The sequence below is a fragment of the Metopolophium dirhodum genome, chromosome 2 (assembly GCF_019925205.1).
Source record: "Metopolophium dirhodum isolate CAU chromosome 2, ASM1992520v1, whole genome shotgun sequence".
Classification (NCBI taxonomy): domain Eukaryota; kingdom Metazoa; phylum Arthropoda; class Insecta; order Hemiptera; family Aphididae; genus Metopolophium; species Metopolophium dirhodum.
The window spans coordinates 31,661,035-31,678,145 of record NC_083561.1 but is presented as its reverse complement, the minus strand read 5'-3'; the positions used below and the strand labels follow the sequence as shown (position 1 = coordinate 31,678,145).

At 31.8% G+C, this 17,111-nt stretch overlaps 1 protein-coding gene and 1 pseudogene across 1 annotated transcript; one reads left to right on the top strand and one right to left on the bottom strand.

Moving 5' to 3' along the window:
- Positions 1–395: 395 nt before the first annotated feature.
- On the bottom strand, positions 396–902 carry LOC132938882 (uncharacterized). Its single transcript, XM_061005874.1, has one exon. The coding sequence runs from the start codon at positions 900–902 to the stop codon at positions 396–398; it is 507 nt and encodes a 168-aa protein (XP_060861857.1).
- Positions 903–15,270: 14,368 nt separating this feature from the next.
- Positions 15,271–16,877, top strand: LOC132938577 (uncharacterized; annotated as a pseudogene).
- The last annotated feature ends 234 nt before the right edge of the window (positions 16,878–17,111 follow it).

Below are 17,111 nucleotides of genomic sequence, written 5' to 3'. Positions count from 1 at the left end.
ACCAACAACTTAATTTTAATCGATTTTTTTTAAGTATTTTGATCTATAAAAAACAATTGTTGAATTAAAATTTTTATTTAATTGTACGTAATTATATTGTAGGTGTCTAACAAAAAACACAAGTAAACAAATAATACGAAACAAAATAAAATTATAATAATATCGTCCTTCGAAATATTTAAAACTACTTTAAGTATATTATACAACTCTGAACTAATAAAATATTCTACAGTTACATACAAAACCAAAAATGTACATATATACACAATATATTCTACAGTTATATACAAAACCAAATATGTACATATATACACAATATATTTTACAATTATATACAAAACTAAAAATATACATATTACATACACAATATATTTTACAATTAAATACAAAAAATATTACTCGTCAGAAAAATCAGACGAAGTGTCACCAGTGATTGTCATTATATGATCCTCATCATTCATCATTCTGTCAGAAATTATATCGATGTCATAAAATTTGTCCTCTTCTTTTATGGTGTGACTAACGAAATTGGCCCACATTTCAGACGTCACTTTCTTAACTCCTTCGTTCAGTAGTATTCGAACATCGTTTAACTTAAACGATGCGTTATTTTGCTTGACGTGATTTTTCACAACAGACCACGCAATTTCAATCGGGTTAAGTTCGCAGTGGTAAGGTGGCAAACGCAATACAAGTTTATTTACTTTCAAGGCTTCTTCGTCGATTACATATTTATCATGGCGAGGTCTAATTTCATTTACCATGTCAAGTAATCGAAATTTTATCATTGGTTTGTCTAAAACCACACCTTTCGACTTCAACCAATTTTGAACGTCCTCTTTTTTCCATGCAGTTGTGGGTACCGGGTCTTTTTTGACAGAATGGTAAGAAGCATTATCCATTACTATCACGCAATTGTCCTTCAATTGGGGCAAAAAATAACGTGATAAAGTAACGGTAGTAAAAAAATTAAACAGTCACGGAGTGAAAGTAATCGCATAAACGTAGTGACACAAACGTATTGACACACTGTATCAAGTGCACGGAATAACAAATGATACATACTATACAGCGTTCCCGACCGTTAACGATTGTGATCGAGCAACGACGATATTTCAAATAAGTGGGGATGCGCAGAGTCGGTTGCTATTTGGTCGGGACACGGGTTCCTTCTCTCGTGGCGCGGAGTATAACCATATGATTGTATTTTACATAGTTATATACTATATAGTCATATAGTTAAAAAAATTAAATAATAATCAGTTTGGCACATGGCAATGGCAATACATTTGTGGAATTCTGTCATTTTTTCCCGGCCCATGGGAGACGACGCACCATATCATTCATGATTTGCCCTCACAGGGTTACCAGGAAAAATCATGTGTGAGAATAAAAATGTAGGGACCTGCGTCTTGCGACGCCTCAACAATATACGTGCTTGTGTAGGGGGGGGGGACACACGAAAAGAGACAAAATAAATATGTTACTATATTTGACAACGACCGACGATTTATGCTGTGCCTTGAATGGAGACTCCATGCCTGGTCTGCTTGGCCACCAGTGGCCCATCGTTGGAGCTTAGCCCATCATGGCGTTGTTTCCACGAACAAAGAACCAGGTTCAAAACGACGGCGTTTGTGGTCAGTTAGTCACGAGGTTTTTTCTTTTTGACGGTCTCGGAGACGTGACGTGTGGAAAAGTCGTCGGTTGCAAAAATGAAAAGACGTGTAGACAGGTCACGCCAGTTGCAAAAAGAGAAAGACGTGTAGACAGGTCACCAGTTGCAAAAGCCAAAAAGAGAAAAGTTGATTTGGCGACGGAGCTTGGTATTCGTTGAATTAGTGGGACAGGTCAGTGTCGGCGTTGTTGTCATTATTTTACAATATAATTATTACATTTTGGAGACAGGATGTCCTGCCGGTGTTATGACGCCGGGCGCGACCGAGGCGCTGACAGCATCGGCAGCCGTGGGCAACGGCGTGTGGACACTGAACACTGCAGGTTGTGGGGGTCGGGGGATATCTGTTACATAATACTACGATCATTTACGTATTAGCGCGCAATACTATTTGTTTTGTGACTATTGTATGAGAGTGGGTACGCGCAACCATGGATTGTTACCACTCAGGTACGCTCGGGGACTGTTTCTAATAAAATAATGTGCCAAAAAATGCTGTGATGTTACATCTTCTTGAAAAAGCAGATGACTTAGTAATTTTAGGAACATCAATTTATTATAAATGAGATAACAAAGATCGTGGATAGACTATTCAATGCAAGTCCAAACATAGGTTTAATAGTTATCGAAGCTAAAACAAAATAAATTACTGACAATAACTCTATAACTATAACCAAAATATTTTCACATTCATTCCCGTACGATGAGCACGAATGGTCTTTCTAATCCTTAATATCTATGATTCTGCTGAGGTTTTAATCTCTTCCTCTGCTTCTTAATTAACACTGTATCATCCACGTGTGTGATTGAATTTTATTTTGAAATTCAATTCTTTCGTCAGTATCAAGCAGTCCTCTAACCATTCGTTCTAACCTTGCGTTGAAAAGCATAAGAAAAACTACGTTTCCCTGTCTTAAACCCCATTTTCACATCAAATACTTTCAATTCTTGGGCATTGAACTTAATTTTGAATTTTGGGTTTTTTAATTTCTCCTATGTCTTCTTTGCCTCCCATAGCTCCTATATTATTATAGAACTAGACACTGTTTTTTAGTATACGTATAACATGCAGAGATCCTGATTATATTCATAACTCTTTCTTCATTAATTTTTAATTTATGAGGACCTGGTCTAATGTATTTTAAGTATTTTATACTAAGTAATGGGATTTCGACAATTATATTGTTAGTAGCTTAGACACATACCCTTGTAATAATATTACAAGAACCAAAATCTTTTCATGTCCCTTACTATTTTTTTTATTGTACACCCTTTTATAATAATATGTCTTATTATAAGACTATTTCGCAGTTTATTATAATTCGTCACTTAAGAAGCAATACCACCTATCTCAGTTTTGCTAATTTTTAAGGAGAGCAAAAATATCAATTTCTGTGTAATTGATGGTACATTTTATAATTATTATAACGTTTTTACTTAAACTAAGTAGTTTTATTGTGATTTTAACTGCAAAACAACAAAAAACAATAAATTAGCCAAAATATTTGAGATAGGCGGTGTTGTCGTGTCAATTTAGTGTAGATAGGTGGTGTTACAAAGAACAATCTAATCAAATTAAAACATAGTAGTTAATAGTTAATATTATTCTAAATGATTTGTATTGTCAACGTAGCTCTCATTATTAATAACGTAGTTATACAGATCATTTACATTCTTAAGAACACCGGTTTCGTCATACACTACACATTGTAGATCCTCAATATTAATATTTATTGCATTATTTTCCTTTTCATATTGATCTATTGAAATTTTATAATTATTTTTGTTTTTTTAGTATGACCAGTACTGTTTTTTAAGGCATTCATAATGTCATCTACTGTATAGCATTCATCATCCAAACTCAAATATTCTTCCCTTGATACATGTGCCATCATGATCTGAGTCCTCGCTTGCCATGGCTAGAATTACATTAAAAGTTTTATTATACTTATTCACCCACCACCTTAGATGAAAAAAACATTTTAAATTAAAACCATAGAAATAAATAATATACCTAAGTAGATAACTAAATGCATATTTTTGCACCTCTTATAATGTAAGCCAACATGGCCTATCTCATATAACTTAAACTACAACACAAGCTATCTCAATAGTGCAATACAAACAACAATGTCTATCTCATATAATTCGATAACACAACACTTCCTATCTCAACATAGTATTTTGAACCTTTCGTAAACATTGTTGTCTGAAGCAGTTCACATAAAATTTGAAATAAATTATAAGTTAGTTCAATAATTAACGAATAAAACTAAAAATGTTACAATGAAACACATAATTATATTAAAGCTTACATGATTTCAATATGCAGATATCTGACACAATACAATTAGTACGGAGAGAGGCGGTGTTGTCTTAAGATTTAAGATATGCTGTGTTATCGTTTTATCGATTAGTGCATTATCTATTGACTTTATTCTAATTCTGATACCACCAGTAGATTCCGCGTCAAATTTCCAATAAGACAGTGATGTAAACTCAATTTGACCAAAATGTGGGATAGGTGATGTTGCTTCTATCTTATATTATATGGTATAATAGTACCTAAAATTAATACTAAAAGAAAATGGAATAGTATTCTAGTTAGTTATTTATGTCTATAACTATCACATCATGTATAATATTTTTATTCTACACATTTTTCCTTTAAATCGTAAAGCTTTTATACTTCATGTATATTTTTTACTGTGTTTAGTGAACTTATAGATATTATATAGATGTATGAGTAATAAAGTAAAAATAAAAACATAATTTAACCTAATTCAAATTATTGCAGTATCCACATGTGAAACTCTAAACAAATATCAAGAAAATAATATGACAGATAATAAAGGTAATTCCAATAATAATTAGGTATCAAACTTTTTACAAAACATATATATTAAGTTATATAAAGTGTCCCATGAGGATTTAGCCATTGTGATATCTCCTACGATAATAAATATACCATAAATGTGTTTTTTATTAGATTCACAGACACAAGGACTAATCATATTTAATTTTAGATTCTGAGTGGAACGATGAATGAATTGGTTTTACAATGATATGAGGTTTTTTTATTTATTTATTTTTTTTTTTGTGTCTGTCATCACGGTTTGGGGCGGTAAAACCCCTTAAATTTTCTTCTACAGTATCTTGTTCGATGGAAAAGTGAATCTAGTTGGTGCATTCAAAAGGTCAAAATATAAAATTTCCCAGTTGTTTTCAAAATCACCGTTAAAAATAAAAGAAAAATTAAGAAAAAACGGGAATTTTTTCGTAAAATCTGTTTTTGAGAAAATCGATTTTGGATTTTGGTGCTGCTCTAAAACAAATTACTGTAGATACATGAAATGTTGACTGGTTGTTTATATATTAGCATTTTCTATACACCATAACATTTTCCAAATATTTTGATTTATTTTCATATTCATAGTCACAATTTATTTTCATAAGCATTTAAAGTTCAAATATTGACAAAATACCTTAAAATGACAAAAGTTTGCAAATTATTTTGAGTAAGAATTCATAAAAAAATGTCTTTTTAAATCTAAGATTTGAAAATGTAATATTATATTTTTCATAAGTTTGTCTACCTTTATCAAAAAAAAAATATGTCTACAAAAAGTCAAATGAAATTTTTATAAGCGTTTGAAATTCATATTTTTACAACATTTGATATTCATTCGATTTTCTTATTTTGTTTTAAGGCCGCTGCAAGTGTGTCATTTTTAAGGAGTTGCGTTTAGGCAATTATTTCGTTCCTGCGATTACTGATCGTCTTTGTGTGTGTATACTCCCCTTCCATCACCCGCAACCCGAATCAATTACACTTCATTGTCATTTCTTATCTGGTTTATGGTCGCACGCACGCACATGCACAGGTCATTTAAAGTCATTAGAAACCCAATTTATAGACGTGAAATAACCGTCGCACTGACAAAAATTAAGGTACTTCTAGTGGTTCGATTTAAAAAATGTAAAGAGGTTTGTGTTGGTAAACAAGTTTACTTTGCATCGGTCGAAGCACTTTTTCAATTTTAGCTATTCTTGACGAAAATAAATATTTTACATTTTATAAATTTATAAATTTTTGATATTGAATATATTGAAAAATATCTAAAATGTAAAAGTATGCTCCAATCGATGCGAAGTAGACTTGTCGACCAATTAAAACATCTTTACATTTTTTAAATCGAACCACTAGAAGTACTTTATATTTTGTCAGTCGCTAAGGTCGTTTTGATGAAAAATTATTAAAAAACGAATGACTGTAGATACTTGGAAATTTCACTGAACGTTAATATTAGAAATTTCTATACACCATACAATTTTGACCTTTTCAAATTTTAATTTTTTTAGTTTTTTTTTTCTATAAATACCAATACAATTTTATTTGTTGGGTAAAAAAACGTGAAAATGTAATACAAGGCTCCTGATATATTGCTACAATAGCAATAGAAAAATATTAAAAATACATCATAGGCACAAGATTTTTTTTATAAGCATTCAAAGTTCGAATTTTGAAAAAAAAGTATAAAATTAAAAATTTTATAATTATTATGTAGTTAAAATATTATAAAATTTTCAAGTTTTATAGCTAAGTATTGAAAATTTAAAAAAATGTTCTGCGTAAATAGATTATAATATATAAATTACTTTATTAGGTCCGTTACATTAGCACCACCATATTCAAAATTCCAAAAAAAAAAATACACCAACGATTGTTATTTCATTTGTACACATTTGTAATCCGGATATAAACATTTGTACACCTCCCCAAATGCCCCAAAAAACCAAATTTCCGCGGTGGTGCTAATGTAACGTTACACCAGCACCCCACTTTTTGTACAGTCGACTTATGGACTCCAAAACGGTATCAACGATTGTTATTTCATTTGTACACATTTGTTATCCTGATATAAACATTTGTACAACTCCCCAAATGCCCCAAAAAACCAAATTTCCGCGGTGGTGCTAATGTAACGTTACACCAGCACCCCACTTTTTGTACAGTCGACTTATGGACTCCAAAACGGTATCAACGATTGTTATTTCATTTGTACACATTTGTTATCCTGATATAAACATTTGTACACCTCCCTAAATGCCCCAAAAAAACCAAATTTCCGCGGTGGTGCTAATGTAACGTTACACCAGCATCCCACTTTTTGTACAGTCGACTTATGGACTCCAAAACGGTATCAACGATTGTTATTTCATTTGTAAACATTTGTTATCCTGATATAAACATTTGTACACCTCCCTAAATGCCCCAAAAAAACCAAATTTCCGCGGTGGTGCTAATGTAACGTTACACCAGCATCCCACTTTTTGTACAGTCGACTTATGGACTCCAAAATGGTACCAACGATTGTTATTTCAATTGTAATTATGGTTGTCTATATTATGAATTTTAACCAACAATAAATAAATAGTTGTTTATTAATTAACATTCCTTTTTATTTAACTTAAGTTATTTAATATAAAATATATTTAAAATACAAAATTTTAATAAATTAATGAAACAGTGACATTCTTTTTTTTAATTATCTATTAATGAACGTTTGCCATTTGAAAATACATTATTTTTAAATATATTAGTTTAAAAAATCAATAACAGGACATAAAAAATGATATTCAATAAAAAAATCTTATTAGAATAAAATAATTTAAATAGAATAAAAAATCTTAATTGAAATAAATCTATTTGAATAAATATTCTATTTATAAATATAATTTATTAATAAAAAGTTGAAAATTGTGTTAATTGTTTTCTTTTTATTATCGTAGTTTGGGGTGACTTTGATAATTTTTACAACTTTTTTTACACATAATAACTCATAACTTTTGTATACTTATAATTAAAAACCTAAAAATGGTATCGTTACTTCAAGTTCTATTTTGCCTTTAATTAGGTTAAGTAATATTTTAAAAAACGTAAGTAGTTTTTTAAATATATTTTTTTGAATGTTCCTATCAATCTTAAACCACATGTGGGGTCACTTTGATACCCCTATTTTTTTCTATGTTAAATTGATAGTACTGCATATAGACCAGTCAATCTAGACCCACATAACATTTGGTTGAGTAGTTCAGAAGTTATTGCCTAAAATGTACAACGGGGTGACTTTGATAGGATTTTTAAATAATTAGGTTTTTTTGTAATATTTAATATAAAATTACAATTTTTAATAAAACAAAACAAACTTTATTATATAATTTTTAAAAATAAATAATAGGTATAAAACCATGAAAATGGTTATATAATTTACCATAAGGTATATTATAACGTTTGCTAGCAGCCAAAACTGATAGTTCGCCATTAACTATGGTATTCAAGGCATCTTCTATTGTGGAAACTGCATAATTCCAATAGAGTCTGCACCGCATTTTTTTTTGTACTTACAAGCTACTATAAACCACAAAAAGTGCATACTAAAATGTATTTGCATTAGAGTCAAAGTCGCCGCAACACAATTATCAATCTCACCCTAAGATACATATTACTATCATACTGAATAGATTTATTTTTTTATATTGTAACGATAATTCAAATTATCCGCGGAAATTTGGTTTTTTGGGGCATTTAGGGAGGTGTACAATTGTTTATATCAGGATAACAAGTGTGTACAAATGAAATAACAATCGTTGATACCGTTTTGGAGTCCATAAGTCGACTGTACAAAAAGTGGGGTGCTGGTGTAACGTTACATTAGCACCACCGCGGAAATTTGGTTTTTTGGGGCATTTAGGGAGGTGTACAAATGTTTATATCAGGATAACAAATGTGTACAAATGAAATAACAATCGTTGATACCGTTTTGTTGGTGTATTTTTTTTTTTTGGAATTTTGAATATGGTGGTGCTAATGTAACGGACCTTACTTTATTCACAATAATATCACAAATATACTTAGTAATATCATAAGCTAATATACCGTTTTCGACTAGAATCATTATTCTTATACAGTGAAATTATACCATTGAATTAAAATTTAACACTACTAATTACAGTGACCCACTTGAAACATACTGTAAATCAGAGAGACACCCACTTGCCCACTTTTTTAATTTTATTACATTTTTTGGGTAAAAAAATTAAACATTTTTTGAATTTTTAAACAATTAACTATATATTTTTTTGTGAACATTTTGACTTTTTGACTTTTTTTTTCATTTATCTCCATGATTTTTAAAAAAAATTTTAGTTTATGGATAAAACGTCAAAAAACGGTTTTCGACCGGTCTCCTTCTACGACTAATAGGTGCAGCCTGTATAGGTATGTTTTAAAAGTCTAAAACAATAAACGTACATAGCTGTTGTATTCAACTAAAATAAAATATATAAAGGTCAACTCAAATATTTTTCAGTTTACGATTTCAATAACTGTCATTTCTATCATGTTCTATGATATAACCAATAACGTGTTGATATAATTTTACCTCTAACCAAGGTAGATTTTATCTTAGTTGGTGATTAGAACGAACAATAATATATAATTATTTTAGTTCAAAATAATATTTTCATTTTAAAATTATCATAATTAAAATTTCAATTATTCATTTTAAAATTCTCATAATCACTTCAAATATCGAATATTTTCTACTGGTGGGGGGGAAAGGGCTCTAGATAATCATAAGGAACTATAAAGTAACTACGTATATCTAGACATAATATACAAGGTTCAAAGTTAAGATATTGTGCGATGCACATATTATTGTATCCTTTATTATGTATGAAAATATTACATAAATATATTTTTCATTTGACATTTGGGAGTACGAGATTAATTGAGAAATTTAATTGATAATTATATAGTACACTCACGTACTTACATCAAAATCTCTGTTAAATACGCCTGTACAACTTTGGTATTATGAGCTCGTGCCAATGCATATTTAACATTCAAGATCTTCATCACCGTAGAAATTGTAATTATTATAATTCACCTATGAATTATTATTATTAGCTTCCATATGATCTTTTATAAACAATTTTTATCATCTTCCAATCTGTCAGTTAAATGAGCATCAAATTCAAAACATCTTTCAAAATGATTTGATAGCAATAGTTGTAGGTACAGAAGTAGTCGTGTATGGGTGAAATTAATTTTATTTAACTATACACTGAACACGTATTTGTACATGTTATCTTATCTTCATTTGATCTATTATTTAAAATGTAAAATGCATTAACTAAAATAAAACTTATAGAAAATTTGCATTATTTTATATTGATATTATATTGCATTTAAGCACAATAAATGCATTTAAATATATATATATATATATATATATATATATATATATATTTAATGTGAGTGAATTCAAAATAGTAAATATAAAAAAGTGGGTAAGTGATGTTCCTCTGTTGTAAAGTACGTTACAAGTAAGTCACTGTAATGGATGGTCTTAAATTTAAATTCAATGATATAGTATCATTGTATATGAGAAAACAATTCAGATTGGAGATGGTTTGTCAGCCTAGAATAATTTATATAATATTTATTTTGTTATTAAAAATACGGTAGCTTATGCTAAAATAATTACTTATTTATTTTTATTTATTTTCTATTATATTTGCGTTACACAAATAATATGCTATGATCTAAAATAGACTGAAATATATCATCATTAAAACACTAAGATATGTGAATAATATAATGTGTCTTTTTATAGGATATCAACATATTCTAGACAATATTTGTAAGTATAAATAACTAGTTAATTATAGTGTTATATTTAAATACTTTAAAACCAAATACTTCCGATTCCTAGCCATTGAATTACATTTTGCATGTTGAATTCCTTATATAACTCTTATGTCTTCAATTTTCGCATATAAAGCTTCTATATTATTTTGGAACAGTACGCTTTTTTTTAGTTTAAGTATAGCAATAAAAGATCCTGGTTATACTCATAACTCTTTTTTCATTATTTGTTAAATTATGTGGATCTGGTCCGCTGTCAACCTTCCTAATCTGAAACCTGTTTATTACTCCCCTCTATTTCTTGGTTAAAATTTTTCTTACAATTAACTCAATCAACTAATGATCTTATACGCATCCCTCTACAACTCTTCACATCTATAATAAATCGTTTTTTCTTGATTCAATAATTTCGTGGTCAACCTGGTTCTTTACATATACTCTTGTTAAGAACCCCTGATTAGTAAATATTTTATTTTTATATATCTATTTGATATGTTGACAGTCATAATGCAGAGTGTGTGTGTCGGAAGACGCTGCTACCGTGGGAACCACTGAATAAGGGTTTTTTATGTGAGACGGGGCACCGTCACGACAACACACAGGTAGTCAGTCAGTCGTAGATTAACAGTTTGTAGTTATACTTAAGATTTCTACTACCAATTTTAATATAAATACATGAATTATTTTAATCTTCAATTGGTGCGTACGTTTTATTTTTGTGTTGTGTGAAAAATCCATAACATTTTTGGTGGCAGCTGTGGGATCCGTAGATTCCGGTGTTACGTTTAAAGTAAAAATTTCTTTTTAAGTGTTTCAATAGCTAAGTAGTTCGTGCACTGCGTCCGTGTACCCAAATACGACTCACAGAAAATCTAAACACTCCAGATCAACCCAGATACTTCAGACCTTTAACATTCAGACATTCTATCGAAAATTCCTGAAAATAGCGTAAATAATATCCTTTTTATTATTATTACTATCGGCATCAGCAAATTCTTGGGCGTGGCATTGGTGCGCCACCTTAAGCCGAACATCGGTCGAACCAGTTCAATCAACGGTAAGACACCAACATCGAAATCGATAGTTAAAATCGAATTCGATAGTAAAAATTGACGCGTTGAATTCCAAGTTGTTAAATCCGATTTCCCAGTACCAAATGAAGGAATCTTAGGCAAACCATTTATCATCGGACAAAGAACCATAATCAACTACCAGTCAAAAGAATTAATCGTTTCTCCTCTTTTGAACTTAACAATACTACCAAGAATAAAAACTCTTGTTGCCATTCCAGCACCCAATAAAACAGAGAAATCAAACATTTTAATTTTAAGCCAAAGCATTACCAATGCCATCACCTGTGGAAATTATGTAACCAAAGTGAGAAATCATCATATATACGTCCCACTTATTAATCCAACAGACAATCAATTTCAATTGCAAATCCCTCAACTAGAGCAACCCGAGCACGAAGATTTAAATGAAGCTAATGTGCACCTATCACAAATCTCAGAAAATAAGGAACCTTGTGTTGATGGAAACAGAATATCTCGCTTACATTCAGCTCTGCGAACAGATCATTTAAACTCGGAAGAAAAATCCTCATTGCTTACTATTTGTGAGGAATACTCTGATGTGTTTCAATTTGAAGGGGAAAAAATTACAACAACAACCACCGTTACCTACGAAATCAAGACTTCTGAAGCCGTTCACCCAATTTATGAAAAACCATACTGACTACCCCAGTGACATCGGCAAGAAATAACTGAATAAATGGAGATTTTAGAGCGAGAATGTGTAATTACTCGTAGTGATTCTCCATGGAACGCGTGTAACCAAGTTTACTAACTTTTGGTTGTTCCAAAGAAACCGTATGTTAACGAAGTAGTAAAATATCAAGTATGCGTTGACTTCCGACGACTCAATTAAGTTACGGTGAGAGATGCTTTTCCATTTCCCAATGTTACGGACATCCTGGATCAGTTAGGTAAGTCCAAATACTACAGTTCACTCGATTTGGCCCAAGGTTATCATCAGGTGCTAATGAACTCTGCAGACCGCGAGAAGACAGCCTTCTCTACGGATAAAGGCCATTTCGAATTTTTGCGGATGCTGTTTGGTCTAAAACGTTCCCCAAAAGGACGATTCCAAAGGATGATGAACAAGGTACTTTCAGGCCTGAATGGGTTAAAAGCGTTTGTATTCCTTGATGATATCATTATTTATGCTAAGGACCTCCCAGATCATTCACAAAAACTCATAGAAATTTTGGAAAGGCTCAGACAATTCAATCTAATACTACAGCCCTTGAAATGCGAATTTTTGAGGAAAGAGGTCACTAATATAGGACACCAAATTACTGACGAAGGCGTTAAGCCAGACCCAAAATTGGTTGAATGTGTTTAGAATTTTCCAGCACCCCAAAACGTAAAAGGTATTAAATCGTTCTTGGGGCTCTCTGGGTATTACAGACGTTTCATACAAAATTATGGACAGATCGCTAAACCACTAACTTTGCTACTTAATAGAGATGTGTAATTCAAGTGGAGCGATCTATGTCAACAGTCATTCGAAAAACTGAAAAACTTTCTAATAAACTATCCAATCCTTCAATATCCCGATTTCACTAGACCCTTCAATCTCACTTGTGACGCCAGCAACTACGCAATTGGTTGTGTACTTTCTCAAGGATCCATCGGGAAGGACCTACCAATTGCTTATGCATCCAGAACATTGAATAAAGCTGAAATAAACTATAATACTACCGAAAAAGAATTAGCAAGCATAGTATGGGGAGTTAAAAATTTTCGGCCGTACCTTTTTGGTCAACAGTTCAATATTATAACAGATCATGGGGCATTGTTGTGGCTGTTCAACCTAAATGACCCCGGTTCACGGCTAACGCGGTGGCGTTTAAAATTGAAAGAACACCAATACATTATTCATTACAAACCTGACACTAATAACACAAATGCAGATGTATTTTTTTATTTTGATTCGGATAAATCAAGTCGTCACCAGATCATTAAAGGCTGCAGAGAACTCAAAATATCCAGACAATGCAGAACCATCAAAAACTATCGAACCTCCGAACGATCAAAACTCTCATCAAGCTATTTCTTCTGGAGAAATACAAATTACGGAAAATTATCAGGAATTTCTACAAGCAGATTTCAGTCTTAAGAAATCAACTAAAAAAATTAGCAAAGTATCAGGGAATATATTTGAAATGGACCCTAACATTTCTCTGGCATGTGGCGTTTCAGTGGATTTCGAGATAACACGCGGAGTAGCTGTACAAATGAGAAGAAAATTTGGCAACCTGGTACAGCTACTGCAGAAAAAGGTTACCGAGGTAGCATCACTAGAAATAACAGACAGAAACATCATATTCTACCTCATTACTAAAGAGAAGTTCTGGCAAAAGCTGACCTGCGAAGATATTTTTCAGTCTTCAGAATCTCAAGAAAATTTGCCAAGATTGGAAAGTCACGCGACTTGCTTGTCCACGTTTAGCGATAGATCGGGATGGTCTCAAATGGGAAACCGTCTGGAACATGCTCTACTACACGTTCTGAAATTCGGAAATAGAAGTAAAAATCGTAACACCAGAACAGTTATCGAAATAAAATTAGTTCCAAACCATTCATGAATTCCACGAGACTCCTTTGGGGGACATCAAGGAAAAAATCGGACATATCAAGGAATATTACAGCAACATCATTGGAAAGGAATGATAGAGATGATCAAAACATATATCCTTTCCTGTGAAACTTGCCAACGTCAGAAAATACCATATCGATCAGTAAAATAACCAATGGTTATAACCACAACCTCTTCCAGATCATTTGAAAAAATCCTCATGGATATTGTAGGACCATTTCCTAAATCTCACAAAGGGAATATATTCATTTTAACTCTTCAAGATGGCCTTCCTAAATTCACATGGGCAGTTCCTATGATAAACCATGAAGCAAATACTGTAGCATACCATTTTGTAACCCAATTTGTGTGCTTACATGGACTTCCGAAGAGTCTTGTCATAGACTGTGGCACTGAATTCCCGAGTCACGTATTCAAAGAAGTATGTCAACTCCTTAAGATCAAACAAACGTCAACCACACCATACCATCCACAAAGTAATCTAGAGCGTAGCCACAGAACATTAGGGGACTTACGAAGTTTTGTTGACAAAGATCCTCAAAACTGGGACACTTATGTTCCATTCGCGATGTTCTGTCATAATTCAACAGTACATACTGCAACCAAATTTCAACCATATCAATTAGTTTATGGTAATGAGATAACAGTTCCCCATTCTTTCACTCGAGATCCAGAACCTCAATACAACTATGAGGATTATCACTTTGAGATGAAGAAACAAATGCAGGAAGCTCATAAATTAGTGAGAGCAGAGCTATTGAAAAGCAAACACAAATCTAAAGAGCGTTATGATAAATCAATAGCACCTCCAAACCTTGCCGAAGGAGATAGAGTCCTAATACAAGACAAGGCTCGTAAGGGAAAACTAGCTCCAAAATGGTTAGGTCATTACCCCATCGTAGAAATCCAACCAGATTCACAAAATGTCACGATACTTAAGAAAATCAAGCCTGTAGAGGTACACCGGAACCTTTTAAAACAATTTCATGAAAGAACATAACTATGTTTCAGACTCAGCCTTATTTCAATAAGCGTCACGGGACCTTCCATCAATGATTTGTACCAAAGAAATCATCACCAAGTATCCAATGTAACGTCATTCAAGAACCAACAAGGGATTTATTATGAGTCAAATAGAGTAGCCAGATTGTCACATGTTAGTTGGGAATTGGTAATCTCCTTGGATGTACAATTATTAATTTAAAAAAACCATCTCATCATGGCTCACTATAAAGCAACCACGACCATTTGCGAAAATATGAAGAACAGATTTGGTAGTGTGGAGATTTGCTCTGTGTTTATACAACAATTTTCTAGAGTGACTGCCATATTTAAACGATATCGAAGCTAATCACAGAAGTCTTGTGTTAGCAATTGATAATGATGGTAATAGAGTTCGATGGGGATTGGAGCAAACCTTCAGGCGTATGGCCAACGTTCTGTATGGTGTAAGCTCAAAGATTGATGTCAAATTCATTATAAATCAAATAACAAAACTAAACAGAAGCAAAGTACTTAGCAAAAGCAATATTCCGGAAAATATCAGATTCCTACAAGCAGAAGTAAATCACTCTACACAACAATTAGAACTTCAACAACAAAAAGTATAACAAAACCTCCAGTATCTACAAGTACAAACAAACACTACTATCCAAAACCTTAATAAATTGGCGTTCTGAACCAAAGTATTAGAACAATCATTACTATTTGAACTAGTATTAAATAAGTACGATTATGAAACACAGAACCTTATCTCCATAGAAAACACAGCATTAGATGGAAAAATTCACACTAGCGTCTTTACTCCACATCACATTATTAAAGAACTAGTTGAAATTAAGGTAGACTTGCCGATTGGAAATACTTTTCCATTAGAAGCAAATACAGGATCTCTTAACGATATCCTCCGAATCTCTGAAAAAATCATATTCTTTAAAAACAACTATCTTATTTATGTAATAGAAGTCCCACTAATTACAAGTGAAGAATATAGTATATCATCCGATACCATTACCCATACCCCAAAGTAAACAAAACGTTTTCTTAGTCGAACCTGAAATAGATTATTTAGGGGTAAGCAGAGAAAACGAAAATTGTATCGCTTTAGATAACGTCATGTGGGAAGAACGTATAACATTAAAGCCCTATAGAGTTTTTAGAGGTAATCAACATATACAAAATTGTGCAGAATCGGATGTATGTGTAGTTTCATAACTAGTCAATAACCAATTAAATCCAGACCATTGCAAATTCAAATTCGTTTCCTTAAAAGCCCCTGTATAGCATCAGTTAGTGCAAACTTATTCATGGATCTATTATACCCAACCGGAAGTAGGTACCATCACTTGCACAAATCCAATAGAAAATTCCAAGATAAAAATTGAGGGTGTAGGCAGAATAACTAAACCCCCATTTTGTAAAATTAATCTCAGAAACTCTATATTATTTTCTAATAACAAAGCTATTAGGGATATTCATTCAGATATAATACCAGAAAATTCTAGGAATGAACTGTTACACACATTGACAGATATGGTAAAAACAATTATTCCTCAAAACCTCACTAATAAAATCCTAATTCAAAATTTGAACCAACTGACTAATAAAGCAGTTGACTTAAATAACCTTTCACATACCCTGGCTGAACCTTCGTTAATTGTCAACATTAACATACACGTTATTGTCATTTATATTATTGTAATACTAACAATATTAACAACTAGTATATTAAGTTTTAGATTAAGAAAAAATGTCACAAAAATATACAACCCTGAAATACCAGAAGCAGAACAATCTAATGGTATTCAGGAAAACACACAAGTGTAATTTATTTTCTTTTATTATTTTATTATTTTATTGTCAAACTGAACTGACCCCCAAATAACAGAAAATTCGAAACTTTGCAGAAACTTATGATTTAAGTGAAACATTGTGGTCATTTGACCCCTGTGTCTCATTTAGTCTGGGGGGTGTTAAGAACCCCTGATTAGTACATATTTTATTTTTATATATCTATATAATATGTTGACAACATTTATAGACTGATAATCATAATACAGA